We start from the raw sequence: 27,941 nt of genomic DNA, 5'->3' as shown, positions 1-27,941 counted from the left end.
TACCTAAGAAAAAAAAAAAAGGGGCAGACCTTTTTTCCAGTTTTTTTTTTCTTCTTCTTCTTCTTCTTCTCCTTTTGGGTTTGTAGTAAAATGCCACTTTCACTATTCCCTTTTTGTTTCCTTTCTCCTTCTTCCACGGCATTTGATAGTTTCTCTTCTGGCGATTTCCCGCTCTGACGCGCGTTTTCTTGTTTGAATTCGTTATTTATTCGCTATAACAAACCGAGAGGACCTTCCAAAGGAATTGAGGCCACCAAAACAAAAAAAAAATCCCTTCGTTCTTCTGTTTGTGCTTGTGCATTTCTGTCAAAGAGAAAGTGGTCAGGTTAAACAACACACAAGTGCGCATGATTAAGCGAACGTGTTCCTTTTTTTTTTTTTTTTTTTTTTTTTAACCTTCCGGCAGAATGATTTCATTCAAGTTAATTTCTTGAATTAAAAAAAAAAAAAAAAGAAAGAAATGTACAGCTATTCATTAGAATTTGTTTCGCTACAGGGCAGACAGCAAAAGATTAAGAAATGAACCGTTACGAGTCAGCGTATCGAGATTACACCATTCAGCGAGGCTCTGGCGGAGGAGGAGGTTCGGCGGACGAGTCGACCCTCTATCCCCAGAGGCCGGAGCGGAGCAAGAGCGGTCGAGCCGGAAGGGTTGTCCGGCCCGGTGTCAAAGACACGGCCACCACAAGCGACAGCAGCGCTGAAAGTCATCTCGGATTCGACGGGACGACTCGCATGATGATAGCGCAGACCAATCCGGGATTCTCCAGCACCGACGAGGAGTCTTTCATCCATCAGCCGCATCTCCACCGGCACCACCAGATCTCGTCCCGCGAACTCTCCGATCGCAGCGGCGGCGAACGAAGCAATCCAGACTTCTTGGTGGCCAACGACGCCATCCAAACTTATCAGAGGTACTACAACATTCATTACTTCCATCCCCCTACATGAAAGCTGGCTTTTCTTCCTTCAATTAAGGTCAAATTTACAAAACCAAAAAAAAACAAAAAACAAATCAAACAAACCGAAATTAAGGTCGGCTAAATGATGCAGGTCTTCTTCTTATTCAAATCCAAATGCACTGGGAAAAAATAGTTCAGAACTGGGCAAAAAGAAACCGTTATGATGTCAAACACACACGGGGACGAGTTATGTACACACAGGAGGGAAGGGCCGGGGTCACACATAATACAAATTCTTACCTCTTCAGGGTAACGACAAAACAGAGGTTTAGAAATGTCGTTTGTGAAACTGCGGCGACATCAATTTTTTTTTTTTTTTTTTTTTGCGTAATGCCGGCCCCCCCGGCATAATTTACCTTTCTCTTTTATACGTGCATAACTGAAAAGAAAAAGACAAATGAATATGAGAGGACAAGAGAATTGTTTTTTGACGCTCTTTTTTGGGGGGCTACTAGATTCTCATTACCACACACACAACAGCCGCTGGAACACAAAGCGTTGAACCCGGAGATGAGCTTGTTTCGTGTTTCTGTTTTTTTTTTTGTTAGACCAGAACTAACACCCCCCCCCCCCCCAAAAAAAAAAGGCGGATGGGACTGAGAGGGGAAATTTGTTGTTTGTCCATCGGATACAGGAAACTCACATGTTTGGGGAAGCACAGAAATTTACGACTGGTTCAACGTATTCTTCAATTAATAGATGGGAATCTAGGGAGTTGTGTGTGTGGTCAACTGTTTCGCACGCCACTTGTCAAGAAAAAAAAAAAAAGAAATTTTAATAGTTAAAAAAAAACACGTACTGGAACAGACGGGTCTAGCGGACAGTGGGAAACTTGCGGTCGCCGACTCTTAGTGTCCAGTGGTCTATGCCTCAGGGTAGTCCATCTTTTATTCCCCTATGAAAAAAAAAAAAGATAACACTTTTTTTTTCTTTGTTCCATGAAGGGCTATTGAACTCTTGTATCAACAAAGAAAAACAAGAAGAGAAAGAAAAACGTGTTATTAAAAAACATCAACGATCTTCTTTTTCTTTTGGCAGATCGCCCAGTTTGGGAAGTGGTTCCCTGTCGATGGACGAAGAGCGTCGGGAAGAGCGCTATCGTTACGGCCAGCACGAAGAGAATAATAGGTCGACGTCGGTCGATCACGAGGTGCCCGAGATCTACATCCCGCAACCGGAATTCCTCACCCGAATGCCTACGTCGGAACTCAGGTAGGAACACACATCGCCATCCTGATTTTTACCCCAACATTCATGTCACGTATTTAAAATGACCTTAAAAAAAAAAAAAAATAGTCAGGGATCGTATAGGACGTACAGGACAGTACCGCCCTACACAGAGGATGCTACTCTACGTTCCAAGACGTCCAAAAGGGGTGGCATCGTGATCGAGTCGTCTAGGGCGCCACACCCAATGTGCCCCAATACTCGCAGTTGTTGCTGCCTTATGTTACTGTTCAACCTCGGCCTTTTGCTCATCTGTCTCGGCTTCGTTATCGTTCTACAGCTGAACGATCCGCCCTTCGTTTGGTATTTATCGCAATCATTTTTTTGTTTTTTACGCGACCTTCGTCAACATGTCGCAGCCCCAAAAAATTGGGGAACTTTAAAGACAAAACATTTACTTTTAATGGCCATTTCGTGGTTCTTTCCAATCACGTTGGAAAGGTGTGTTTTAAACAAAGAAAAAATAAGACAGAGATTGTAAAATACCCGATGAGTAATCAAGCAGTTTTTTTTACGAGTTTTGTGTGTGAAGGGAACCATTAAAAAAAAAAAAAGCTCAGAATTTCTTTGACCTGTAAACATTAAAAAACTGCGCCTTGACTCTGCCCTGAACGATTATTGGTGTGGAGTCATTATCGAAATTTTTTTTTTTTTTTGGCTTCATCGCTTTTATTTTCTACATTACAGGTATTTGGGAGTGTTTATGTTGGTGTTTGGCTTCGTCAGTCTCATCATCGGCCTTGTCTTTTGCGCTTGGATGTGCCGCGAAGGATCACCTGACGCTCCCCTACCGCCCAACAGCGAACTCTATTGGACGCACCACTGGTAGAAAAACCATGTCCCCCCCCCCACCCAAAAAAAAAGAAAGAAAAAGAAGATCGCCTAATGTGCTTAATTTATTTAATTTCTAGGCGCAAGACAATTTACCTGCCCGAATCTCACGGCCGTGTTCACGAAACGACCGTCAAAACTCCCATACCCGAAGAGGAACAGTATCCCTATGCTGATGAGAGCGATTCTTATAGCGGTGGCGACGGTCAACCGCACCAACAGCGCTACCATCATCACAGCAACAATACCAACCACGGACGTTACTAAAAAAAACAAAAAAAAAACAAGAAAAAACATTTTTTTTTTTTTGTACAAAAGAATTTGTTCCCCCCCCCCCCCCGTGGGTCCGTTTGACTTCCTCCTTCCGAAATAACAAACATTTTCTTTGTCGAGTCTTTCTTTGAGTACTAAAATGAGAAAAACGCTAGGATCAAACACACAAACAGTTGCGGTAATTTTTTAATTGGGAAATAAATAAGGGCCCGTAAACGATGTCGATCAAGTTGCCAAAATAATCGTTAAAAAAAAAATTGACCAACAACATTTTGATTAGGGCTGTCTTTTCACCCCCCCCCTTAGTAGGGCCCTATGCAAAAATAATATAGTCGAAATACTGTGTTGTGTGTTTTGACTTTAACATATCCTAATCACAGCAATCAACGAAATCAAGACTTGTAAATATTATTCCCCTCCTTTTCTCTCTTTCTCTGTCTCGTAAATAGTCACGGTTTTATAATCTCGCGGTACGCGCATCCGGCGGAAGAGCTTTTGTCGAGTCTTCCTCTTTTTGCGACTTTCCCCCAATTCTTAGCGATTATAATAATAGGTGAAAAAAAAAAAAAAACTAAACAAAAAAAAACAAACCATCGTACTTTAATAAAATTATTAACCTTCATTGTACGAAAAACAAAATTATTAATATTTGTGTACGCTTAATAACTAAATGTCTAGGATTAGATGATTTTCGTTTCCCCCCTCCGTGTGTATACGCGCACGTATGACCCATCTGGCATTTATTTTGATCACATACTCGGGGTATAATGTTCCCCACCTCGAAACAACAACAACACACAAAAAAAAAATTTAAAAAAATACAATCTATTTGGTTACGATCTATTTATTTCTTAATTTTTTTCCCTTTAATTAAGAATTTTAACGGGAAAAATTATTTTTTTTTAAAAATAAACGAACGTTCGTGACCTTATTTAAGGCAAAAAAAAAAGTTTGAAAAGAAGAAAAAAGCCTTCCTTACATTTAACGCAGTTCGTTTTGGTTATTCCGTTCGGAATCGTCAGTTGTTGTACGAGACCCCCCTTTGAGTTTTTCATATTACAGCAAGTTCATTAACGAGAAAAAAAGTTGGAATTAGAGCCGGTCCAAGTAGTTCCGCGCTAAATCCCAGCTCGTAATTATTTCAAGGGCAAAAAAAAAAAAATGTGTGTGGCTTTATAATATAGTAATAAAAAGAAAAAAACAAGTACGTAATAAGGTCGGCGACAACACGAAATCTACTGGCCTTATAATATCCGCAATTCCCTCCGCTGGATACATTTTGGACTGAATCAATTGGCTTCGGGCTATTTTGTTTGCTAGTTTTCAAGCGAGTGGTAAGCTGTTCTTATTATTTAACAACTACTATACATCGCTACTAGCCGTGGGAATTTTTGGTTAGAGTCATTTAATTTAAAAAAAAATAGAGGAAGAATTTATGGTTAGCCAAAAAAAAAAAAATTGCTTTTCTTCTTCTTCGAAACTCTTTCAATATCGCTAGGACGTGTATAAATGTGTATGCAAAAAGAGGTCCGCGTACGCACACATGGCTCGAGGGTTTCACGATGGCCGACAAAGGATCTTAGTCTTACGTAGATGTATGGCTAAAGAACGACGATATAAGACATTGCAACCTTGATCATCATCATTTTTTTTGAGAGGCTATTTAAAGAAAATATACGAGACTCGCATTATTCTCTCGCTTTGATGATATCAACTCAATCCTTACATTTCATGTGTTTTTCTTTTTAAAGTTTACGTGTACCAGCGGTAGTGTCTATAAATGGAGGCTTTTATTCCGTCCTTTCGCCATTTAATCCGCGGATCATATTTTACGTTTGTCAGCAGACAAGACCAGACGACTCATCACGGAGCCAATTTCAATCGAATTTGCATACGCAGAACGAGTTTTTTTCTACGGAACGGGATAGCCAACGATCAAAAAATGTGTTTAACCGGAAAAGCCCAAAACTATATCCACCTTCCCCAAATAGGGTTGATTTGCCTTATTGAGACATTGCCATACAATCCTGACAGGTTTTCCCTTCCAGACTTCCTTAGAATTTTTCTGTTTTTCTCAATCAACAAAACGCACTTTCTCTCTTCTTACTCATCCTTTTTCCCTGGAACACTGTGCTAAATATGCACATGTGCGTTCAGGTGGATTCATATTGTCGGAGCAATCACGCTTCGGCAAACAGCCAAATGGATTTTTGCACGCAATTTAAATGCGGTAAATCATTTGGCTGTGTTTTCGGCTTCTTTTCTCGTTATGTGCGTATGAATTGTAATAGGGTATTAAACGCTCTCGTATTCTCCCGCCGAATGAGGTGTCACGTTTCACCTTAAAAGAGCAAAAAAAAAATACACATACAAAGCGAATCACTTGGGCATAAATGCCACTTTCTAAAAAAAAAAACAACAAAAAACATTTAGTTTAGGAACGCTGCATAATGAGTCCTACATTCGCAAACGCAGATTGTATAGATACGGGCCGTTTAACATACATATGGGTTTTGTTGAAAATTGAAAGGTTAACTGCAATCTATTGATTGCTTTTACAGTACGCAGTAGAAACGGTGTCCTTGTAAGAGAATGTTTGTGAAATGCCTGACATCCTATCATTACGCATTTTATTTGAATGGAAATCGAGGTTGAAGTTGCTTTCTAACGGACAGTACAACAGCTTTGTGGTGCTTTAAAAGCTATCGTTTTGAAGAGTCATTCTGTTCAATTTAAAAAGTAAAAATAGATAACTGAATCACGGCGCAAAATCTTTGACATGTTCCCTTCGTTATCGCCTTTTATCTCTTGGTATTGAATAGTGTTTGGCAATGGATCTTGTTTATGAATGGTCATCTGGACTGATGACGAGTAAACAAGTTTTCGAATAAGGCACAACTAAACCATGACAAAGAAACCTGATATTATTCAAATACAAATATTATGAGATAACATGAAATCTCAAAATTTCCCCGTGAAACTTTTGAGGTTGATTTCACATTTAAATTAAACGCAAACTTGTTTGTCGACAAAAGGAAAATTGACAACCAAATCACATTAACAAGAAGTGTCAGGGAAACTGAATTTGGACTTACCTACAAGTAGAGGTTCACATGTCGTTGATTCAGTAGATGTGACTTTTTCGATACACACTCAAAGTGACATTCAATTTAATTCGTTTAAAGTAAAGTTTAACTAACGTTACACTGTTGATCAGTCGGCATTTTTTAAAGTTGAATGCTCGACTCGCTCTACATTGTTGTAGTCAGTGTACGCCACCTAACGGTGTACATAACCACTGTTGCCAATTTCAAGGACAGCCCTAATTCACCTGAGTTGATACATGCGTACAGATTGTGATTACTTATAAGACAAAACTATCAAATAAACGTTATTCTGTTTAACATTCCTACTTCCGTTTAATGAACAATACTTGCCATTTGAAAAACTTACAAAATGTTTCATGAAAACTGTAAATAAAACAATGTAAAGAGTGGTATCATTGTTTTTCCACTGGTGAAAACGCCATCGTTAATTTGAATTTTAAAAAGAATAAATACGGGTTTGAAACGGATGAGAAATCAAGATCATACTTCACAGGATCATTTCTGTAGTTTATCTTGACTAGTTTCCCACCAGAAACAAGTCCCCTATATACCCACGATGACGAGTGACGGCGCTGGCTTCTGAGCGTGAAGCAGGCCGTGAGTGTAGCTACTTCGGTGGGATCTACTCACGGCTATTGAGGACCGTTTCTGATACTTCCTTGTGAAGAATCGAGAGGAAGTCGGCGTGTTCAGAGTGGTTGAAACCCTATTAATATTAATCAAATACAACATCAGGAACGAATCAAGTGAAAGCAAATCTTGTTTTAAAACTGAGTCTATTTTGTTTATTTAGGAAGTTCTGACGCCCGGGTTTCATAACATTTTCTATAAAACATATTTTAAGTACAATTCTATAAATGTACTATAACAAATCATTCATGAGGGTAAAGCAGTGAATGCTGAAAAGTTTTGCCAAATCGGTTCAATCGTCACACGAGGAGACGAACACTAGGTTTTATAAGTGTAACAAGTGTTCTTCCCGTCGATTCCTAAGAGTTTTTTCGTTACATAAAGCAATCCTTAAAATTAAAATAACGAATATTTAAGCAGCCTTTCGCGTTCTTCAGAATGCAGACGTGTCTCGTTGAGGAAACGACACTTAAGAGGGCAAGGCATAAGTTACTTACTTCAATCGTGTATTGCGCGTCGCATTAAAAATTCGTTGATTTACTCATGACATGGCAATTTTGCTACTCCGTTTCCACGTTTGCTTCTTTTAGTGAGATATTCGGCTTGCACATCTTCTCTGGCACGTCCTTTAATTTCACTGGTGTTAAAGAACTTGTGGCGGAAAGTGTATTGCAGATCATGGATTATTGCAGAATCTGCTGCTTCCTGTTTTCCGTAAAATGTAAATTAATTTGCACTCGTCAACATCTGGAACATTTAAATATATTTACTTTGGGTTCCATTGTTTTTTGCATAGTGATTAACCGTCGGCTGGAATGCAAATTAAGGATTTGCTCGCTGTTGGATACCCTTTCAAGACAGGGATGTTCAGGTAGGAGGTCAGGATCGTATTCCATTCTAAGCGAAAAATTAAATTAATACATAAATTAACAGAAGTAAGTTGATCGAACCACCACCTTATAATCGGAATCCAAAATACCACTCTTCCATTTAGTTTGAGGTTATTGGCGGCAAAATTAAGAAGATCTTTATACATATCGCCTAAACCGTACTGGGTTTTTGAAGGGAAATGTGGTGAAGCTAGCTCTTCCGGAACAGGAGCTACTTTCTTGCTACCCACTTTCTCTGTCGATTCACGGATGCCGTAGGGGGCTGCGTACAACAAATTATTAATCATATAAATCCGGATTCATTGACTATGCTTTCTTACGATCGGTTATTATGGAATCGAAACGGAATTCCGGCCTCCAAACGGGCCTAGATGCGTCACCCACAAATACGTCCAAATAGCGCGAAAAAAGATTGTATGCCTTAAGGTTCCCTTTGATATCTTCATCTGGTTGACGTTTCTTTTGATGAGCTCTACTAGGTTTCATCTTCCCGTGAAGTGTGAGATAATCAATATCCGTGCCGCAAACATAACCACCGAAATGGGCTGCGGCTACTAGAAGAGATCCTGAGAAGTTGTTGGATTATTAACTGACCCTATGAGGTAGTAACCATAGTGATAAGAAACCTGTTCCAACGAAAGGATCAACAACTATATGGCCAGCGTCAATCTGGGCAAGGTTAGCCATAATCATCGACAATTTAGGATCCATGCTCGTGTTGCCAATGAAATGCCTAGTCTTTAGGGAGTATTTTTCTACAGCCGATCTTTCGCTATTGGAAACCTAGATGAATTAAAAGAAAAATTATACCCTTAAATTTTAAAATACAGAGCGGTTTCTATTACCCATCTGCCAAAAAAGTAATCAAACGGCTTCTCCGGAATACGTCCTGCATCAAGTCCAAAAAATTCATAATAATGATAGGTCACACTTGGATTTTTCAAATTGGCAGTTCCAAGAATAGGCAGAAAACTAAAAGACTAGAAATAATGACACTTGTCATATACATCAAAAAGAAAACCAATAGCTTTAAAAGTCCCACCTCAATTTTTTTAATTTTATCCTCTTGGCTCGTTACTTTATTAAATGTATCCACCACAACTTTGAATGTGTTTTCCTTTTCGAAATAAGATGTAAGTTCAGTAGGTAGAGTTTTTAGTTGGTCATCAAGGTGTTCTTTTGTTGTCGCTCTTGCCCATAACTCGATTATGGACCGAACTGTGACAGATCTCTTCATCAGCTTTACTGCACAGTCCTCACTGGGCATGGAAATGAGCATCCAAGGCTATTTTAAAATCTTAAATAGAATTGCTTTGCAAAAATAGTTAAAAACGATTTTACACATACATTTTCTGCTGGTTTTTCTATCCATGTATGTGGAATTTTGTACATTGCTAAAATAGCTTCAACTTCCTACATAGCAAATATAAACCATGTTAACATTAGAATGAACTTTTAAAATATATAGTTAATACAGGAATTCTGAAGGACACATGTTCATTTGCACACCAAAGTAAATAAGATTTCCACGTGTGTCGCGCTGCCATTTGACTGACGAAAATTTTTTATTCAAATAATGGTCGTCTGCTACGCACCAATGCCACGGAAACAACAGCTGCAGTTGTCTACGAGCACGAAGTCCGTACTCAGTACGCAGGGCAAAGATGAGATGTAAAAATAAAACTAGAAATTCAACCCTCTCGATATCAGTCGTTTATTTGTATGGAAAAACAAGACACCAGACCACACTCTATATAATGATTGATTTTTTCTTTGTTTTTCTTATGAAAATGGAAAACACCTGGTTGGAGCTGCAGATAAAAATATTTGTATAAAAAATGATATTGGTCATGTGCATAGTATTTAAAGGGTTTATTCTCATGCCATTGTTGGAATGGCCAACAAGAGGTAAAGAATGGCAGCTCCTCCCATACCCCAATTACTTGTGAAATTATGGATATAAAGATGATGAGAGACGGTGATTTCTGGCCCCGTCTTGCAATTTGCCATGATGAAGTTAGGCAGCTACATCCTGTAGGTCAGCAGGCAATGGGTTTTTGGGGTGTTTGTTCTCAAAATGCTGTTTGTAGGTTTTGGGATCTGGCATTTGGGACTAGAAAAAAAATTAATTAAAAAACAATGAATAAGAATCTCTATTACTTAGTTTGAAATATATTTACCTTGCAGACAGCACAAACATGTACTAAAGCAGCCATCGCAGCTTTTTTTTGCTCACTTGCACTGTGACCCTGTTGCTTCTTAGCTTTGGCAGCCTTCTCATTGGCTTTCTGCTGAGACTGAATCTTTTGTTGTCCACGAGCCATGACTGTCAATGGATAAAACGCAATCATAGATTACCGTTAGTCAACACTTCACCACATTTAAACTAGTCCATTGACTATCTACAGTTCTTAAATTTTATGTCTTTAGCAGCAAAAAATAAAACTTAAGCATACCAATATATTTATGACTGATCTAATGACTACTTATTTCCGTGAGAAGAATCTTTACCTTATCAAGGTTGGGAAAATACTGCAAGCACGATTAACTAGGTCCGAATAGATCGGCTGTCAGGCGACACTACACTACACAACTGCATGGAGAAAGGAGCTGCTCTATTGTAAGAAAATTATATCGGCAACGTGCTTTAAAATCGATTGTTCGATTCGAGCAATCGATTAATCCCTTCCCCTTTACATTTGCCTTTTAACGATAAGAAACCAAATCGATGTAAGTGTTCAACGTTATAACGTAATATTTTAGCAATTTTCCTAATGAATTCTTGATTTTTATTCTAGAGGTACAGGAAAAGATGACTTTGTGAGCTAATGATTTTATGTTTCACTTCATTTATGTATATATCGCTTAATTGATTCAATCGTAAATAAAGAAAAAAACAATTCAGAAATGGATTTCGCAAAACGGTGTATTTTGCAACAGAACGAGGTACACACAATGCTCATGCCTTCTTGGTGGGGAGGATGATACCGTCGTACTGCAAAAGAGAAAAGATATTAAACACTGACTGGTTTCCGTGATAATAGTGTACGAGTATGCTTGAAATCCAGTGCTATATATCAAGCGACTTATTTCGATTTTAACACAAACATTATCTAGCAACAATAACAGTGAAGCTATCCTCATAAATCAGACAGTCCAAGCAATATATGGTGCATCTAATTAAAAACTTAATAAGGGTTATTGTCTTATACCTTCTGTTGGAACCACTTCATGGCATCTTCCTTCTTCAATCTGTGCTGGAATCCAACTTTGCCAGTCTTGCGGCGACGCTCGGCTACACTGAAACCTATACTTAGTAAGGAATGACGTGATGAAATAAATGTCTTCAATATAGCACAATTGTCTCTACCATTTAGTAACTAGCCCAGTAATTCAAGTGGGCCAGAGTTGCAATAGATAGAATTGATATAGCACAGTTTTGTTGAATTTTCCCAAGAAAAATTATTGACATCAGTCAAGGGACGATGCTTGTGCAGAAAAATTATGGATGTACAAGTACCTGGGCGACCGAGGACAACATAAAAGTCAAGGCCGTAGATACCAATGGAGGGATCATACTTGATGCCAAGATCAATGTGTTCTTGAATACCAAATCCAAAGTTTCCAGTGTCACTGAAGTTGTCTTTCCTCAACTCGTATTCCCTAACTTTCAATCCTCTTTCAAGGATCTCTTCAGCCTTGGCTCCACGGACTGTGCAGTGGACAGCAATCTTTTCGTTACGACGGATACCGAAAGATCTCACGGTGTAGCGAGCTTTGGAGAAGACGGGCTGTTGGCCCGTGAGCTGTTCCAACACCTAAAGAAAAATCACAGCATATTAACATACATTCACCATCATTCTCAGAAAAGTTATCTCCATCATTTAGTAACTAGCCCAGTAATTAAAGTAGGCCAGAGTTGCAACAAATGGAAGTACTTTATCACATAATATGTTATTTCCCACGACATAATACTAACATAGATCAAGGGACGATGCATGTGAATATAAAGAATATAACACATACTATACTAGTCAACATACCTTGGCGGCCCTGGTCAATCTGTCACCAGATTCACCGACGCAGATGTTAAGGCAGAGTTTGCGAATGCGCAATTCGCGCATCACATTCTTGGACTTGTCCTTCTTCACCTGCTCCTGGAATATTCCAAACACAAAAATACATTAATCAACTTTAAATCACCCATGGCCCATGAAGAACAGAGGCTGACGAGCACCGGTGGCCACAAAATCTCTTGCTTTAAGTTTGGATTCTCAAACAAGCGAATTTGAAAAACCAATATTTTCCGCAAATTAAGTTGCCAGTAAAATGAATGGAAATTCAAATGAAAGGCCGATGAAAACCGATAACAATTCACGAGAACTCACCGTGGTAGCCGTCATTTTGGAGCTTCTAAAAAACAAGAGAAGTTCGGCTAGTTGTACCACCCAGGCAACGCAGCCTTTCTAAAGAAGAGAGAAATGATGAAACATGGTTGCCAAGTCGACAGGCAATGGCTAACACTGCAGTTTCATATTTCTTAAACTGTTGATTTAAATCGCAAAGAAAAATATTTGAATTAAATTAACACTTTTTGCAATAAGAAAACTATTTTTCCTATGGATTATAATCTACTATGATTTCATTTATAAAGAAAAATTACTTTGATCGACACATCTTCAGTATCGATTATTTACTTTAGTGTCCCAAATTTCATACAAATATAATATTGTATCTCCATAGAGATCACTGGTACATTATGCTGATTAACTCTTATTGTTTAAAAGATTTTATTGGTTATATAATATATATACTATCAAAGAACATATGAAATATAAAAACGAAATATTAGACCCGTCATAAAGTTTCATTATCTATTCCAAATTCCAGCATACGAGCCATTATTTCACGTTGGATCCGAACTCAGAAACTATCCATGTTAGAACTTTACGTAAAATCTCTTTGCTTTTAAAACCACGAATGTAATCGGGAAAAAAAACACTAAAAATGTAAACAGTGAGCACCATTACTTGTCCGGTTGTTGATTCGATCGCCACATGGTGACGAATGGTAACAAAACATGGAAACGACGTCTCTTCAAAAACCGACTGCTCAAAGGACAAGGAAAGAAGTGATACAAATGGAGGATCCAAGTATAAGGTATTTGAATCATTAGGAATATATTTTGATCAGTTATTTTTGAAGTCGAAAGTCAGGTTAGATGGCATCGTAAAACAATGCGTGCAATCAACTGATCATGTTAAACTGGTGGGGGAGAAAGGCGAGGCGGCCTTGGTAGCCAGTTTCAATGTCTTGAAACGCCTAAAGCACGATGGCTGCGACTTGGTAATCCATCACTAAATCACAGTTCGTCGTTGTTAACTTAATTTGAATTCTTCGTTTATTCAAGATCGGAAGTGTTGAATCGAGTTCGGCGGTTCGAATCGGACGTCGATTGAGCCAGCGACGAGCCACTGAGACCGAAAGTACAGCATTGTCGGAGGCCTGTTCAAGTCATGTGGATAACATCAACGTCAAATTGCAGGCCACTTGGACTGAAGCTTTCAAAAACACGGCTCCTCATCAACTGACAGCCGATATCAACGAAATTCAAGGTTTTAGTTTTCCAGAATCATCTCGATAATTTTCTCAAGAACGTAACATTACACAGGAATGAGTGATGACGTACTACAAACCCAGCAAGTACTGATTGACCGTCTACGCGAAGAAGTGAATCATGCCGATAAGACTATCCAGCTGGAGATTGAACGTCAGACGGAAGATCTCAGTGTCATGCGGAAAAGGATGAAGGACCATTTAGATGCAACTCGGGCCACCCAGCGCTGCCAACTAGGAGAAATTGATGCGAGTTATTCCAATTGGTGACACTAACGTGCAAATTCACATCTACTTCTTGTTTATCGTCGCAGTTGGCGTTCGGGAAGGATTTCAATTATTTGCTGGAAGACCACACAAAGCTTATGGACGAAATGCTGGCTGATTGGTCTAACTCGGAGAATCAAATCATTCGAGAACTAAACGAACTTGGGAGCCAGTGGATGGACGATTTGTATCAAACAGACGTTTACTACTACAACGAATGTAGCCAGATCCGCAATTCACTCACGTCCGACATTCAACTGATTGAGCAAGAACTGGAAAAACTCAAAGTCGATTTCGCTCTCAACAACGAAGTGTTGGACTACAACTGCCGTGTGCTCAAGCTGAGGGAAGAAGAACGTGCAGGAGTTATCGTTCACCACAAACGCAAAATCAACCGATTGACCGATCGTTATCGGCAATTGAAGGAGGAGAGCAACAAGGCCGGCCAGATACGCAGAGAAGAGGAACTCAAATTGATCAAAGAAATTGAGCATTTACGTAAAGATTGCGAATCGATGGAGTGCAAGTTTTCCACCATTAAAGGCGCCAATGATCGTCAACTCGAATCTGTTTGTGAAATGGCCGAAGATAGAATCAGCGAACTTCTCAAAAAGGTTTTTTTTTTTCTAAATTATACCTTTGCAATACTGTTTCCTGATTGGATTGATTCCATTTCCAGCTGGCCAGCATAGACGAACGTATTTTTGTCGAGATTCTGGAACAACCTTGGGACAATCTTGTGGGCGTGTCACGTCATATTCAACCAAAAGCATCCACGCTGGGTAATTGGAAGTTTACTTACCATTTCAGATTTCCATAAATTCCAGAATTTTTTGTGAAAAAGATCCCAAACAACTGGAACAAGTGGTGATCCGTCTCGATAAGAATCTCCAGTTCTTGACGATTACAATTCCGGAAGCGAACAGTCCCAAAGAGCGGCTAATGAAAGCGTTAGACATTCCGGACGAACACGAATTCCATGTCCTGTTGACTGTCATGCATGCAGTGCCTGATTCTGATATCTTAAAAGAATTGGCTTGCTACATCCAACAGCAACGATCACGGCCAGCTGATCAACCAATAACAACAAGGCGTTACTTGGCTGACGCTGCAACTATCCGCAATCATTTCGAACTGTTCAAAGAGACGGCCGTCCCTAAAAAGCGTCTCGACATGTGGAAAATGTTGGCCCGCGCTCTCGTCCAGTACGAACGCATCCTTCGCGGTAAGCATAACGAAATTAAGATAGTTTGAAATTCTTTTAACGTTTTATTCAATTTGTTCCCCTTTTTTTATTTATTGTGGGTTGTGCATGTAATTATATAACAGATCGATTGACGCTGGCGGCCGATGTCCTAGCAATGAGCACACAATCTACTGCACTTGATTAGCAAAAATTGATATGAATATTAAAAAAGCGCAAAAATACGAAATGTTTGGATACAATGGTTGCATTCAATAAAACCAAATGCACGAGAATTCGGAACCATTCAAAAGAAAAATACACTCACACGATACGTACAGACATTTAAAAAGAAAGTTATAATTGTTCACAAAAGAAAACAAAAACAAAGGGAAGACAAGATATGTTTACAGACCTTGGCTCTTCTCTAGTCACGCCGAACGGTAGACATCGTTCGCCTGCTAAATAAAACTAGACACAACACGTCACGAAACATGAAATAAGAAAATACCTCCATAGCAAATGAACGGAGAAATGAATTATGAAGACTTGGTTATGTACAAATGGCGGGAAGACGATACATTTTCGACCATTAAGGATGAAAGAAATTTTTTTTTTTTTTAAACCGTTATTACCTTTTCTCAATATTGCACCGGTGAGTGAAATGATCCGGGCGAATGTTGCTGTTGGCCATTGGGCGATATCAGATCAGCTCGGAATTTCTGAGCGTACTGATGTCGGTGTCCAGCTTGTTGTTGTTGCATCTGGTAAGGTCCTTGATTAGGCGGGTTTGGGAGGTGAGGACTGAAAGCGGATGCATGATGCAGATGTGGCACGTGTTGTTGTTGTTGCTGCTGCTGCTGTTGGTTATAATTGCTTTGATTATTCTCTTGAGCCGGCCATTCGGATGGACTCTGTGTCGTATTGCCATGAACCGATCCATAAGCCGAATCCTTGGACGTGTCACTGGGCGAAATAGGGGCTCCAGTGCTGGTCCCGGATGTCTCCATCTGCTCCTGATTAGGTCGACGGTTATACGCAGCCACAGTCGCTTCCGGCCGGTAAGTAGGGACTTTACGATCGTAAAGGCTTTCACCGCGCTGGGCGGGCTCGACAGTAGCCACCGAAGGCACAACTTCACGTCTCGTCTGATAAATAGGCTCCAACTGGTACGATTCCGGTTTGGAACGATCGTGACTCGAACTTTGAGTTCGTGTGGCGTAGACAGGTTCCCTCGCGATGGACGACGTCAGCAGAGAATTATCTCGTACAGGTCGATCCACATCCGTCATGTCGGCCATGTGACGCGGATGGCGGCTGCCGTAAACGCTTTCGGCTCTGCTGCTATTGCCGGACGCCGGAGGAGGTTGTTGCGGAGGTGGACGAGTGGCATAAATGCTTTCGGTGCGAATGAGGTCGACATTACGAGCCAGATAAGTGCTCTGTGCCGACTGCATTTGAGCTCCGCGCGAGGCGTAAACATTGGGCGGCTGGACAGCCGGTCCGGCAGGGGGTTTTGCGTACACCGACTGAGAACGGTTGAGATTGCTTGACCTACTGGGCGGGCCAGGTGACTTGGTGCAATGATAAAGCGACTTGGTACCGCCGTAAACCGATTCGGCTCGTTCCATGCGTTGTTGGTTCCTCCAGTTGTTACCGACAGGGCCGCCGTCGCCACCTGTTGAGTTAAAAACACATCACCACAATTAGCTTTTTTTTTTTATTGTCGTAAACAATAAACAAACGCTTTCACAAGATCCTTGGTTGTTGCAAAGTCAGATAGCAAACTCACCACCACTAGGCGAGATTGGATTGGACGGACCACCTGGACTAATAGCCGGACGGTACTGATCGTAATGCTGGGAGCGGGCGCTCTGGTAATTAGCCACAGTCGATTTGACGTCGTCGTAGTTGTCCTCGTCGCTGTGAATGCTCGACGCATCTGAACGTCACAAGAAAAAAACAAAAAGGAAACAAGATTGTTTTTTTGTTCGTCAAGTGACTCTAATAACAAGTAAGACAGGAGAGAAGGAGGGTGGGGGTGCAGCTGCTTACCACCATCGGGGATGGATCCCTTGCGGCGCTGCGAGTTGCGATACGGGTTGAATATAAACTCGTACAGGATGCCGGCCAGACAACCGCCCACGATGGGTCCAAGCCAATAAACCTGTAAAAAAGAAATAAAATCCACTTAATGAACAAAATTGGATTTCATATGAATATTTTAGTTTTCTTGTTACCCAATGAGCGTCCCATTTATTCATCACAAAAGCCGGACCAAGCGATCTCATAGGGTTGAACGAGGCTCCAGTCGATGGCAGCTATTTGTGTTCAATTCACATAAAAATCAGAGAAAAAACGAACATTAAATGACTAATAAATAACAAATTCAATTGTACAAAAAACTATTTCGACTTTCTCTTTTTTTTTCCAACCCTCTTTGACAATCAAAAAAACGCCCAACAGGGGATAAAAAAGGATGGCTGGACCCTGGACCCCCGAAAAAAAAGTCTTACACACAGTCGGGGAGAAGTTACTGCGGTAGAATGGCCGAGATATGCTATATACCATAATCTACGGGTGATAACAATAAAGAGGTTCTCTGGACGTTTCGCACCTGCCGTTTCCCCCTCTCCCCTTCACTTTGAAAAGTAAAAACCTTTTTCTTCAAACATGTGACCAAAGGAGGAAGGGAAAAAAAAATACTTTGTTAGTCTTTTGTTGAATTTTCTTTTTTTTTTCCTCTTCCAAACATGGCCTCAGGTATGTGTGTACAGTGGTCTACCAGGTGGAAAGAAATAAAGAAAAAAAAATAGAGGGGGGGGGGGGGGGATATATAAAAAAAAATCGGCTCCTTTTAAGGCACGGTGTTCCATGTCTGTCGCTCGACTGCACCACTTCCCCTCACACACTTGTACGATCATGGCCATAATAAGAATTCGACCGAAGCGTGGCTAATTCAACTTGATTGGCAGTTCCAAACACACATTCTTTTCTTCCGCTTTTTGTCAACATTTCTAGCCTAAAAGACTCTCCGGATATCCTATTCGAAGGAAAATAAATTATGGAAATTGAATTGGAGGATAACTCACAGCGACAAACGAGCAGGCCGTGTAAGTGAGGCCGAGCGTGAGTGGGCCGGGTCCAATGGAAGCCGATAAACCACGACGATGATCATCCATCGTTGTCTGTGAAACACACGAATTTCGTTAGTTTAGAAGATTTGCTTTTCTTTGTAAGACTTCGAAATCGTGTTAGTTTGTTAACGTTGGTTATCTTGTTAGAGAAATCAAATGGCTTCGTTTTTTTGTTACCAAATAAACAAGAGTAATGACAAATGTCAGACACAGTTCGATGCCCAAGGCTTGCCAATCGGAAAGGCCGTTGGAGACGATCGTAGCTCCGAGGTATCCTTGATGTCCAGGACTGGTCACTCTGAAAAGAAAATAGAAGAAATTTTATTTCGGTTGTGTAGGCAAACGTTTTTGAAATGCATTTCAATAGAATTTGGAAAGAAAAAGCAAGTGAATAGCGTTTATCCATTCGTCACTGATTTATTTTTCGCTGTCGTGTTCCAGTGACTCTTTATGCGTGCGCTGAATGGAGGGAAACAGGTCGCGCAATAAATTTCACTACCGTTTTATTTTTATTGGAATTTCTATGGCCTTTTTTTCTTGTGACCGTTTTCAGCGCGACAGCAAAAAAAAAAAAAAAAATAAGAAGTTCACGCGGTGGAAACTTGGAATGTTGCGAGGGTGGCAGACAACTGGAACAGCTGCATGTCGCCTCCTCCAAGATGCGGATCTCCCCTCTCGACACAAACTCTGCCATCTCCAACCCCAGACAACTGCTCGAGTTATTGTTTAAAAAAAAAAAGGGAACAAGTGCTCAAGTTTCCAGTTGAGCTTTCAAACTGTTCCAGTCTGACACTACACCCAGCAGTAGGATTCGATTTTGAAAAAAAAAAAAAAAATTCTCTTCTCCGGCTGTTGTTGTTTTATAAGCAACTACTGTAAAGAGAACATACTGGGGGGGGGGGGGGGGGATAACGAAGGGGGTTAGGCCTATTCCTCCCCCCTATCCTTTTAAAGAAAAAAAAACGTAAAAATTGTAGGGCTGTATAGATTGTTGATGTTCAACCTCGTGTGACGCCACAAACATTTCGCCCAATGTGTAATTGGAAACGCACATGTCGACTATCCCATAGGCCCCCTATTTTTTTTTCAACACACCGGATGGGGTTGAATGGATCGAAAATAGAGAAAAAACAAGATAAAGGTAAAGGAGGTTAAATACAGAAGTGAGGGGGGAGATGGATATTTTCGATTAGTATTACACTTTGGAAAGCTGCACAATGGTGTGTAACTTTAACCTTTAGATACTCCTACCCTTTTGCATGTCAATCGTATCAATCGGTTTTTTGTCCTACTCCTACCCTTAGAAAAAAACGATAGGGCGGAGTGAGAGAAGGAAAATGTGTTGCCTAAGAAAAAAGGTCGGACAGATCGAGGACGACGACAGGAAATGCCACATTTCTATTCGGTACAAAAAAAAAGTAAGTAAGTAACTGTTTCTTTCTTCTTCAGCGTCAATTCAGACGTCAATTAAGTTGTTCTCATTCCCAAACCAACTGCCCATCCCTCTTGTCCCGAAAAAAAAATCATTCAATGTTGCGCTACAGCGAAGCGTAGTGGTGAAGTGGTTTTCGCAATGGAATGATCCGGTTACACAACTTCATGGAATTATTTTTAATAGAGTAGGCCTACCGGAGAGGGGGGACTATATCTAGCACTTGGAACGGACACGATTGATTGAATTCTAATCCGCATCTCGGGGAAGGGTAGATATCCGATTGGGCTTTCAATCTGCAAATGTTACGTGGCATATTGACACTAGACTTATCGTAGCGCAGGTGCACCCCTTATCGGATGATCGCTCCCAGAGAATCTTCAGCCCAATCCGAAAACAATCAGAGTTGAAAAGAAATCGTCGGGAGGCGTGGATGCAACACACGCATGAGGGACCATTTTTTTCGAAACAACAATGGAAGGAGGATAAAAAAAAAAAAAAATGTTAACTACTGCTACTACTCCGCCTCCTTTATTTAGGCTTTCATGATCGCTTCATCAAATTTCCTTTTTCAAAAAAAAAAAAAATACCTGACAAGATTTTTTTCTTTCTGCGAGTAAGAAAAAAAAAATCTTTTTGAATGGAGAGAAAAAAAAAGGGAAGCCTCTTAAAATATCCGCCTCTTTTTCTTAACAAAATGATGAGTTCCAGAGCTTTTCAAGATATTAGCGTCGTCTCTCATTTCTTTCTTTCTATAACTCGAAGTGAAAAAAAAAAATGAAGCGCAAAAGGGCGTCACCCTGTGCACAAATATTGTGACGTCAGCTCGATTTGTTCAAGTGGCCTCTTTTTTTTTCTTTTCAGCGACATTTGATATGATCCAATCGTTTTTTGTTGGGCCATTTTTTTTTCTCTCCCAACCCATTTCGAACGACCCCTTAAGAGATCTCAAATTCAACGACGCAAGCGCTTCTTCTTCAACGCATCCGACACCAACATTCAAAGACATTAAGAACGCCATCACGTCTTCTAATGCTGGACAAAAAAAAAAACGAAGCGAGAGAACATTAATTTAAACAATACGAACCAAAAAAAAAAATCGGATTTAATTGGGTCCTACTCCGATCCTAAAAGGGCAGGCCGGCTCGTTTGGAAAGAAGGGATCTAACGCTCGCTTTCTATTCAGCTAAAAGATAAGTATATATCTATATACAATGTATATATACACACAAACCGTAGACGAAATAACAAAAGGGGGGTCTCGCAAGATGTAGGGGGGGGAGCTTCAGAGCAAAAAAAAGAGAGGGCGGCGAAGTCTAGATAAGGGGGGAAGTGAAATAAAAATAATGAGTAAAGAAAAAGCCAACGGGGTCAGACATCTGGCAAGCAGAGGCTCTCAGTTGTGTCGGGGGCCTGCTCAAACACAAGGAATAGACAAACAAGTTTTGGTGTGCTGCATTCACTGGCTTTTCTAGTTTTGGCCAAAAACGAAAACGCACAGACAAGATGAAGAAGAATAGTTTCCTACTAAGAAGTTGCCTCTCCAACGCATCGATAGGAAGTGAAAGACATACTTCAGTAGAGGAAAGAAAAGAGGCTTCCTGTTTTTTCAATAAATTTGCGGTTTTTCGATACGCCTAAAAACGCAAACAATACACAATACGAGTGTCTTCTTACGACTACGAGAAAAAGGCACGGTGCCAAATCCAATTTTTCCTCAATTTTCTTTTCGAAATGTCCGAAAAGGCAGAGCGGGGGAGGTGTAGTACGTAGAGGAAGAGGGGGGTAAGGTCATTAGGAGGTCAACCATCTATTTCCGGCGTGCATCGAAAAAAAAGAGAGTAGGAAAGAGAAAGAACACGTGCTTGTTATTCTAGAGTTTGAGGGAGGGGACAACCAAACGTTGTGTGGTGTCAAACTACTTTATCGTTTCCGACATAGACTGCCCACATATTCGAGAAAAAATAAAAATGACCATTAAATAAAAAAGAATAAAACTTTATTATATTACCCATAAAGGAGAGCCGCTCCAGCGATGGCACCACCTCCTTGCGATGTGACGTAGAGCAGAGCCTTCATCGGTGATATTTTGCGAGTGACCAACAAAGCCAGAGACATGACTGGATTCAAATGAGCTCCTGCCGAACGTCAGAAAGAAACAGATGTTTAAGTGTTGATGAAAACCACGAGAACATGTTTAGAAAGTATGCCAGCAAATCAGTCGGCGACTAACAGCATCGTTTTCACGATGGTTAGCATCTCGTTAGTTCTACTAATGGAAGGCTACTTTGGGGAGAGAGAGAGAAAAAGACGTAAAGATAAACAGACACGACAAAGTACAAATATATCAAACCAGATATTTGGGCGAAGGAGAGAGTCAGGGCTGCCACAGAGAAGCCGGAAGCCAAGGCGATGCTGATGGCGGGCGGCGTGTGCCCCGACCATGGAATGAACGAGCCGCAGATGATGAAGACGAGAAAAAAGGAAGCCAGGCATTCGGCCACAATGGAACGCCAGAAATCTAGCGATCGAATTTCAGCCTGCATAGGTACCCGCATCTTGTTGCCATTTCCCGCTTCCTCCTCCAAACGGGCCGTCTCAAAACGTTCCAACAATGTCGTCATCAAATTCTCAAGACCGGCACTCGTCAATGGTGTCGTCGCCACACTAGTCATTTTCCGTTTTGATTCGTTGCAATTTCCCTTGTCGACAAAAATAACAACAACACGAATAACAAACTGGCGGAATCACAGTCGAGAAATAATTCTCAATGAAACAAAAATTAGATCTCGTGTGATTATCTTCGCCCGACCATCACGTAGCATGCACTGTTTGTAACTGAACCTTGAACACATGTGCTCATCGCTCCTAAGGGCGCCTTTGCCAGCCATAATGATGGCAGAGACGTCTGGTGGCCAAACACTTGAGTATGGGAGGAGCTTAGGTTTTTTTTTAGTTTGAAGACTTTTTGATGTTTAGATATGTTCTTTTTTTTATTTTCCTGGTGTCTCTTCCTCAATTTTGATCCTTGTTTTTTTATGCAAATAGCATAACGCTACATTTATCGAAATTGTATGCAAACGATTCATTATCTTGGAACGTAAAATACATGGGAAACAAAAGAAACACGGAAAGTTCTGTTCGCCGACTTGCACGTGCTGCACCACAGTTTATTAATTAGACCGTATTATTAGACACAACATATGCATACGGAACTTTCACCGGCACCGGTGTTTTAAATTATGATCATGGGCATTATTTTTAATCAGATATCCATTTACGGAGGCCATCTTTTTTTTGTTATTGTTGGTTTGGCCTGAAAGGAGGAGACACTGATCCGGGTTCGATGACCAATCTCAATTAGACTAATTATAAGACTGGTGTGCCAATCAACTGACAACATCACGCAGATGGTGCTTCGGTCGTATATTTTGTTTCACACGTGTCTGCTACACGTCTTCTGCTCAGTCTATAGTTGATTATCTTCACGCTGTACAGTACCATCTGATCTAAATTAAAATGGACTACGTCTAAAAAGAACAACAACCACGATGTCACGAAGGACACCAATCCATCATTCTTTGCCGTTGAGTTTCAAAAGTAACGACCGTGACTGTGTGTGGGCAATGGTCATCCAAACCGCACGATGATTTGTCGTTTGGTGGACACTGACATCTGCCGACAGAAATTTGTTCATTCGAACCGGAATTCCATGCAGACAATACGTTCATCCTCTCGGGTTGACACCTCTTCAGCAACATGCAAACAAGTCTAACAAGACAACGTCTTTGTTTAATTATCTCTCGATTTTGTTGTTGTTGAATAAGAACAAAAAGTTGGAGGGCAATCAGAGGTCGATGAGCAAGCAATTGGTGGACGTAAATTCAGGGAGAGAAAAAGTAGATTTTCAACACGTTTATCGTGGAAAGGAAACACTTGTAGCACTCCAAAAAGCTAGGAAAACAACTAGTCGGCGGTTTTTCTTTAACACGTAATAGCTACATAAGAAACTGATATCAGAATTCCGTGAGAAAAAAGAATACTTTGAATTTCCTTAGTCATGTGAAAAGGAGAAAAAAAAAGGAGATTCGCCGTGATGGCGGTGAAACGGCAATGATTGGTCCTTTACAAGTTAGTTGAAGATGAGCATGTTGATTTACGGGTATTTAATTTAAACCGGTTAATCTGGTTAGTGTGTTGTCTCGCTGAGCAATCCTGAAACCACTATGTCAAAGCTAACGAACCAGGATATAATTTTTGTTTTGGTTGGAAATGTAGGGGTGCAAAAGCTATTCGTCTTGGCAGCACAGCGACACTAACGAAGGACAAACGATCAATTGGAATTTTCAAATAGCTGCAACTAAACGAATAATATGCAACTAAATGAGAATCGTAAACAAAAAGATATTAGCACATCTGTAGATTTGCGTGGTGGAATTTCGGGAATATTGTGGCAAGGGAAACGGACCTGGCTTTCTCGGTATTTTTGGATCCATTTTCTTTTTGCTATTCCATTTTAACTCCCAAACATAAAACTGTGTTGAATTTAGGAATGTCATTCCTTGATAGTATGGCTATAAAAATACGAAAAGTCGGCATATCCTTTATCCGGCAGAACCTCACTTGTTTCTACTAATGATGGCCGATGTCATCCACCTCTTCTGAACAAGAACGTGAGCATCTAGCGGCCATTTATACAAGTAATATAACATACCTAATGCAAAAAGAGAAACATTCAGAGTGAATTATTTCCAAATGAAGACGTACATTTTCAACCAGTGTTAACAATGATATGGAAATTTAAAAGCAATTAGGTTTTTCCTTACTTTGACAACGTAAAGTCAATTTGTAGAGTGAGGTTGAAGATTTCGGGCAGAAAAAATAATGGAAAAGTTTCGCTGATCGCCCTGCAAAGCCGTCAATAGTAAGATGAAACTCTTTCCTATTGTTACAATATCATAGTCATTTATGACAAAAATACGTGAATTTAGAAATCAATAGTTATTGCATCTGTGTTAGACCTGTAATACCATCTAAAATACGCCGAAAAACAAAAGACATTTGCTTTCTCTTTCTCCCCGCCATAAAGAGCAATCGATGCAAGTGAAATTTCTCTTGATTCATATTTTCACATGAGATACTGCTTTTTCGAGACTGAGTTCGAATTTTGCGATGTTGTATCGTTACTTCGATGCAAATCTAGCATTGGGCGTGCAACCCTACTCAGCAATGCTCCATTTCATGGTCCAAAGCCATTCGGCCAAGATTCTATCAAACTGGAACATTTAATTTGCCATTTCCTTGTCAACGATGAAACTCAAGATTAAACTCCTTTTAACTACGTTATTGGATACCCTAAAAAGGTCTCAACATTATAGATCTCTCTCGCTGAACTCGGATCGAATTTCTGGCCTTCAGGGCAATCCGTATCGGAATAATACGAATCAGTTCAACAACGAGGCGACCCGTTCACTATCCCTCAACAGACTGAAAAGAAAAACTATTTACAACGTATCGTAATTCGCTGAAAAAGCGAAAACATGCGGAAAAAGACAACACGCATTACCTGTGGCATTTAGAAACCTAACAGACAAATAAACTGTCTAGCGGTATCATCGATAAAAAACTTCTTTCTTTGATAGCCCACGCCTTCGGGTCTTTTATGGCGATGAAATTGGAGTTCAGCAAAGAAACAGCTTCTGCGTATATCAGAGACACGAAGAGAGACGAACATTCTGCAATGTGTCAAAGAGAAAGAGAATCAAAGAAATAAAACAATCGACGACAGGTCGATTGCTCCTAAACTAATGTGCTCTCATTTTCTCTTTGATGGTGTCCGGAAGGTAAAGCGGTTGATCTTGTAGACAAGTGTGACGTGACACTTGACTCGGCGCTTTGTGTGTCAAGCCGCAATTAAACACAGAGAAAGTGGAAACAGATTGCAATAGGAAAATGCAATAAAAATGGAAGGGGTATGCGATTCAATAATGGAAAAGGTGAAAATGAACTGGGCGGTTGTGTTCTTACCTATAAAATGCGACGAAAGATGAAGTTTAAGTATCAGTTACCTTCATCTCTCCGTCAGCTGAAGTGATCGAGCACATCGTCTTCAACTTCTCACAGTTTAGACCTGTTTTGAAAACTAAACATCTCTTTCGAGTGATTCCGATTAAGGTAAAGCAAATTACATCAAACATTATTAAATCCAATTATAACAAAAACCTGAAATTCATTTTGCAGATATTTGAAAAATGCGTTCTACCTTTTCAATTCTTATGCTGGTGTGCCTATTTTGTGCCGTCCATTTTCAACCGAGCCACAGCCATCAACCATCGGGCTACAATCTGAAAGGATTGTCCGAGACGCGATATGATCACGGCAAACACGGGATAGACGTCATTTCTTCGAGGAAATTCGGAATCGGCCTCAAAGCTATCCTCTTCAAACCATTGCTTCTACTGGCCTTGGCTAAAATCAAACTAGCCCTTTTGGTCGGCAAACCACTCGTCTTATTAGCTCTTAAGAAGCTCCTCCTTAAAGCCGTGTTGGGCAAGCTGTTGCTCAAGATCCCTCTGATCTTGTTGGGTGGTAAAGCCTTGATCGCAAAGGTGTTGGCTCTCAAATTCGCCCTCATCACCAAAGGATTGGTTGGATTAAAAGCACCGCTAGTCATGCTCTTCCTAGGAGGCTTCCTTAAAGGCCTGTTGAAAGGAACTGGTTTAGGTTTGGCTATTGCAGGTTCACTCCTCAAGTTGAAGGGACACGAAACAAGCGAAGAAGAATACGATGATTATTACTACCCACCTGTACAATCCTATGTTCTTCCTCCACCTGCATACCGCGCTCCAGCATCATACGGCGCTCCTGCAGCTCCTTCTTACGGCAGTGGAGCAAGTCTTGGCGGAAACCATTTCGAATCAGGAATTTCAGGATTCGGAGGAGGTTACGGAGGTGGCCGTAAGAGGCGTAACGTAAACGATGATGAAAGTGGGGAAGAAATAGAAGACAGTGAAGAGGACTTCTCCGGAGAATCAGCTGATGATCTGAAACTGGAATTCGAAGCAGCGCGCACCAATGGCAACGCTTACCTTTACATGGCAGCGCAGTTTGACGAGCAATCCTGCGGTCGTCGTTTAATGTGTGAAGTCTACCAGAAAGCGCACGAAAGCCTAACTGAAGACGAAATCATTTTGAAAGACATTTTCGGGTATTAATTATAACTTCATATTTTTAATCAATTAAATATGCAATTACCTTTTTTGCCTTAGTTATCCATTGCCAGCGTTGAGGGATGAAGACAAGGGCACTCCAACGGAAGCCTATTATAGAGCAGCCCACATTGGCGCATCCCATCAGGGTCGTTCCAGCAATCAAATCTGCGCTCGTTTTTATTCCACTTGTCCGCACAACACTGAACAGTTGATTCATATGTTTGTTACCGAAGATTTTGAAACCAATGAAGTTGAACAAGACAATCGCCCTGTTGCCCATCTGCAGCCACCTCAGACGAGTGCCCGTCTTCCATTCTATCACCACCGTCAGCCAATCTCGCCTACCCAGCAATGGAAACCCGCAACTAGGCCAATTCAGGCACAGCAGCTCAACAAAGTGAACACTACACCGGGGCCAGTTAGGCGGCCCGTTGCATCAGCTCCGGTTACACCACTCCGGCAGAGATTCGTTGCAGCTCCAGCTGCTTGAATTGCAAGTGGAACAAGGCCCACTGCATGGGCTGTCGATCAGCCCCAATCTGTTCACCGCACATCCCTGAGATATTAGCGTTGCTTCTTCGCATGAATTCATTTAGTAGAGAATCTTTTCTGTTTAATCCCATCTATGACGTCAGAATGTGCAATACAATTTTAAGAATATAAATGTCGTACATTTCAACTAACGATGGTAACATTAATGAGTGGATTACCTTTAGCTTTACACGATGATCTTCACGTGTTAAGAAAGTAGTTCACTAAATAGTGAGAAAAGAGGAAAATTTCTTAGGTTACGTTATCTGTTGCATTATGAATATTTTACGTTTCACTTTGAGGCATTACTCGAAGTCGGCCCTGCATTATTGAATAAAAATGTAGCAAAGTTATTATTTACCTGCAAAACTAATAAAACAGGTAACTTTTTCAAACGAATCTTCGTTTGATTAGGAAGAAATGAGAGCATTGATTGATATATTCCTTTCCAACAAAGATTTTCATGCGCCGAACTCTAAACTGCATTGTCAGCACTTGAGTCATTAAGCAATAGATTGATTTTCAAAGTAAGCCTCATCATTTTCGGTTTCAAATGGAAAAACATAAACAGATGTAATTAAAATATACTAATAGAAATACTCAAGAAATGGTTATAAAACGTTGAGGGAAGTCAAACATTGTAA

At 40.5% G+C, this 27,941-nt stretch overlaps 7 protein-coding genes, 2 long non-coding RNA genes and 1 other non-coding gene across 10 annotated transcripts in view; 5 read left to right on the top strand and 5 right to left on the bottom strand.

Annotated features, from left to right (window-relative positions):
• Window positions 1–27,941, top strand: part of LOC132088106 (uncharacterized) — a 41,869-nt gene that overhangs the window by 1,949 nt on the left and 11,979 nt on the right. The window lies entirely within an intron of this gene.
• On the bottom strand, window positions 466–6,523 carry LOC130690512 (uncharacterized). The gene is made up of 3 exons (XR_009001031.2): window positions 6,389–6,523; window positions 1,762–1,857; window positions 466–1,341 (listed from the first exon to the last, which is right to left on the bottom strand). It is a non-coding gene; the product is annotated as an uncharacterized LOC130690512 (long non-coding RNA).
• On the top strand, window positions 520–4,134 carry LOC130690494 (uncharacterized). Its single transcript, XM_057513500.2, has 5 exons — window positions 520–914; window positions 2,001–2,174; window positions 2,259–2,492; window positions 2,877–3,014; window positions 3,101–4,134. Exons 1-5 carry the CDS (start codon window positions 520–522, stop codon window positions 3,285–3,287), a joined length of 1,128 nt encoding a protein of 375 aa, XP_057369483.1. The 3' UTR covers window positions 3,288–4,134.
• LOC130690634 (small nucleolar RNA U3) lies at window positions 6,877–7,099 on the top strand. Its single transcript, XR_009001065.1, has one exon. It is a non-coding gene; the product is annotated as a small nucleolar RNA U3 (small nucleolar RNA).
• On the bottom strand, window positions 7,520–9,548 carry LOC130690480 (tRNA (guanine(10)-N2)-methyltransferase homolog). The gene is made up of 9 exons (XM_057513482.2): window positions 9,396–9,548; window positions 9,268–9,333; window positions 8,963–9,205; window positions 8,766–8,900; window positions 8,547–8,703; window positions 8,241–8,486; window positions 7,987–8,182; window positions 7,801–7,927; window positions 7,520–7,735 (listed from the first exon to the last, which is right to left on the bottom strand). The coding sequence occupies exons 1-9, from the start codon at window positions 9,465–9,467 to the stop codon at window positions 7,568–7,570; spliced, it is 1,410 nt and encodes a 469-aa protein (XP_057369465.1). The 5' UTR covers window positions 9,468–9,548; the 3' UTR covers window positions 7,520–7,567.
• On the bottom strand, window positions 9,778–10,569 carry LOC130690503 (zinc finger protein 706-like). The gene is made up of 3 exons (XM_057513509.2): window positions 10,432–10,569; window positions 10,101–10,246; window positions 9,778–10,033 (listed from the first exon to the last, which is right to left on the bottom strand). Exons 2-3 carry the CDS (start codon window positions 10,242–10,244, stop codon window positions 9,938–9,940), a joined length of 240 nt encoding a protein of 79 aa, XP_057369492.1. The 5' UTR covers window positions 10,245–10,246; window positions 10,432–10,569; the 3' UTR covers window positions 9,778–9,937.
• Window positions 10,829–12,424, bottom strand: LOC130690499 (large ribosomal subunit protein uL5). Its single transcript, XM_057513506.2, has 5 exons — window positions 12,309–12,424; window positions 11,964–12,077; window positions 11,441–11,738; window positions 11,133–11,227; window positions 10,829–10,915 (listed from the first exon to the last, which is right to left on the bottom strand). The coding sequence occupies exons 1-5, from the start codon at window positions 12,321–12,323 to the stop codon at window positions 10,880–10,882; spliced, it is 558 nt and encodes a 185-aa protein (XP_057369489.1). The 5' UTR covers window positions 12,324–12,424; the 3' UTR covers window positions 10,829–10,879.
• Window positions 12,922–15,268, top strand: LOC130690495 (dynein regulatory complex protein 1-like). The gene is made up of 7 exons (XM_057513501.2): window positions 12,922–13,080; window positions 13,137–13,266; window positions 13,331–13,535; window positions 13,592–14,417; window positions 14,483–14,585; window positions 14,648–15,028; window positions 15,133–15,268. Exons 4-7 carry the CDS (start codon window positions 13,902–13,904, stop codon window positions 15,192–15,194), a joined length of 1,062 nt encoding a protein of 353 aa, XP_057369484.1. The 5' UTR covers window positions 12,922–13,080; window positions 13,137–13,266; window positions 13,331–13,535; window positions 13,592–13,901; the 3' UTR covers window positions 15,195–15,268.
• Window positions 15,060–22,404, bottom strand: LOC130689485 (neurogenic protein big brain-like). The gene is made up of 8 exons (XM_057512433.2): window positions 21,909–22,404; window positions 21,567–21,693; window positions 18,301–18,421; window positions 18,079–18,174; window positions 17,227–17,307; window positions 17,042–17,153; window positions 16,779–16,928; window positions 15,060–16,664 (listed from the first exon to the last, which is right to left on the bottom strand). Exons 1-8 carry the CDS (start codon window positions 22,228–22,230, stop codon window positions 15,628–15,630), a joined length of 2,046 nt encoding a protein of 681 aa, XP_057368416.2. The 5' UTR covers window positions 22,231–22,404; the 3' UTR covers window positions 15,060–15,627.
• LOC130690483 (uncharacterized) lies at window positions 25,606–27,430 on the top strand. Its single transcript, XM_057513484.2, has 3 exons — window positions 25,606–25,729; window positions 25,796–26,762; window positions 26,824–27,430. Exons 2-3 carry the CDS (start codon window positions 25,807–25,809, stop codon window positions 27,254–27,256), a joined length of 1,389 nt encoding a protein of 462 aa, XP_057369467.1. The 5' UTR covers window positions 25,606–25,729; window positions 25,796–25,806; the 3' UTR covers window positions 27,257–27,430.

The sequence above is a fragment of the Daphnia carinata genome, chromosome 6, assembly GCF_022539665.2.
Source record: "Daphnia carinata strain CSIRO-1 chromosome 6, CSIRO_AGI_Dcar_HiC_V3, whole genome shotgun sequence".
Taxonomy (NCBI): domain Eukaryota; kingdom Metazoa; phylum Arthropoda; class Branchiopoda; order Diplostraca; family Daphniidae; genus Daphnia; species Daphnia carinata.
Note: the sequence above shows the minus strand (reverse complement) of the source record. Positions and strands in the feature narration are given on the sequence as shown.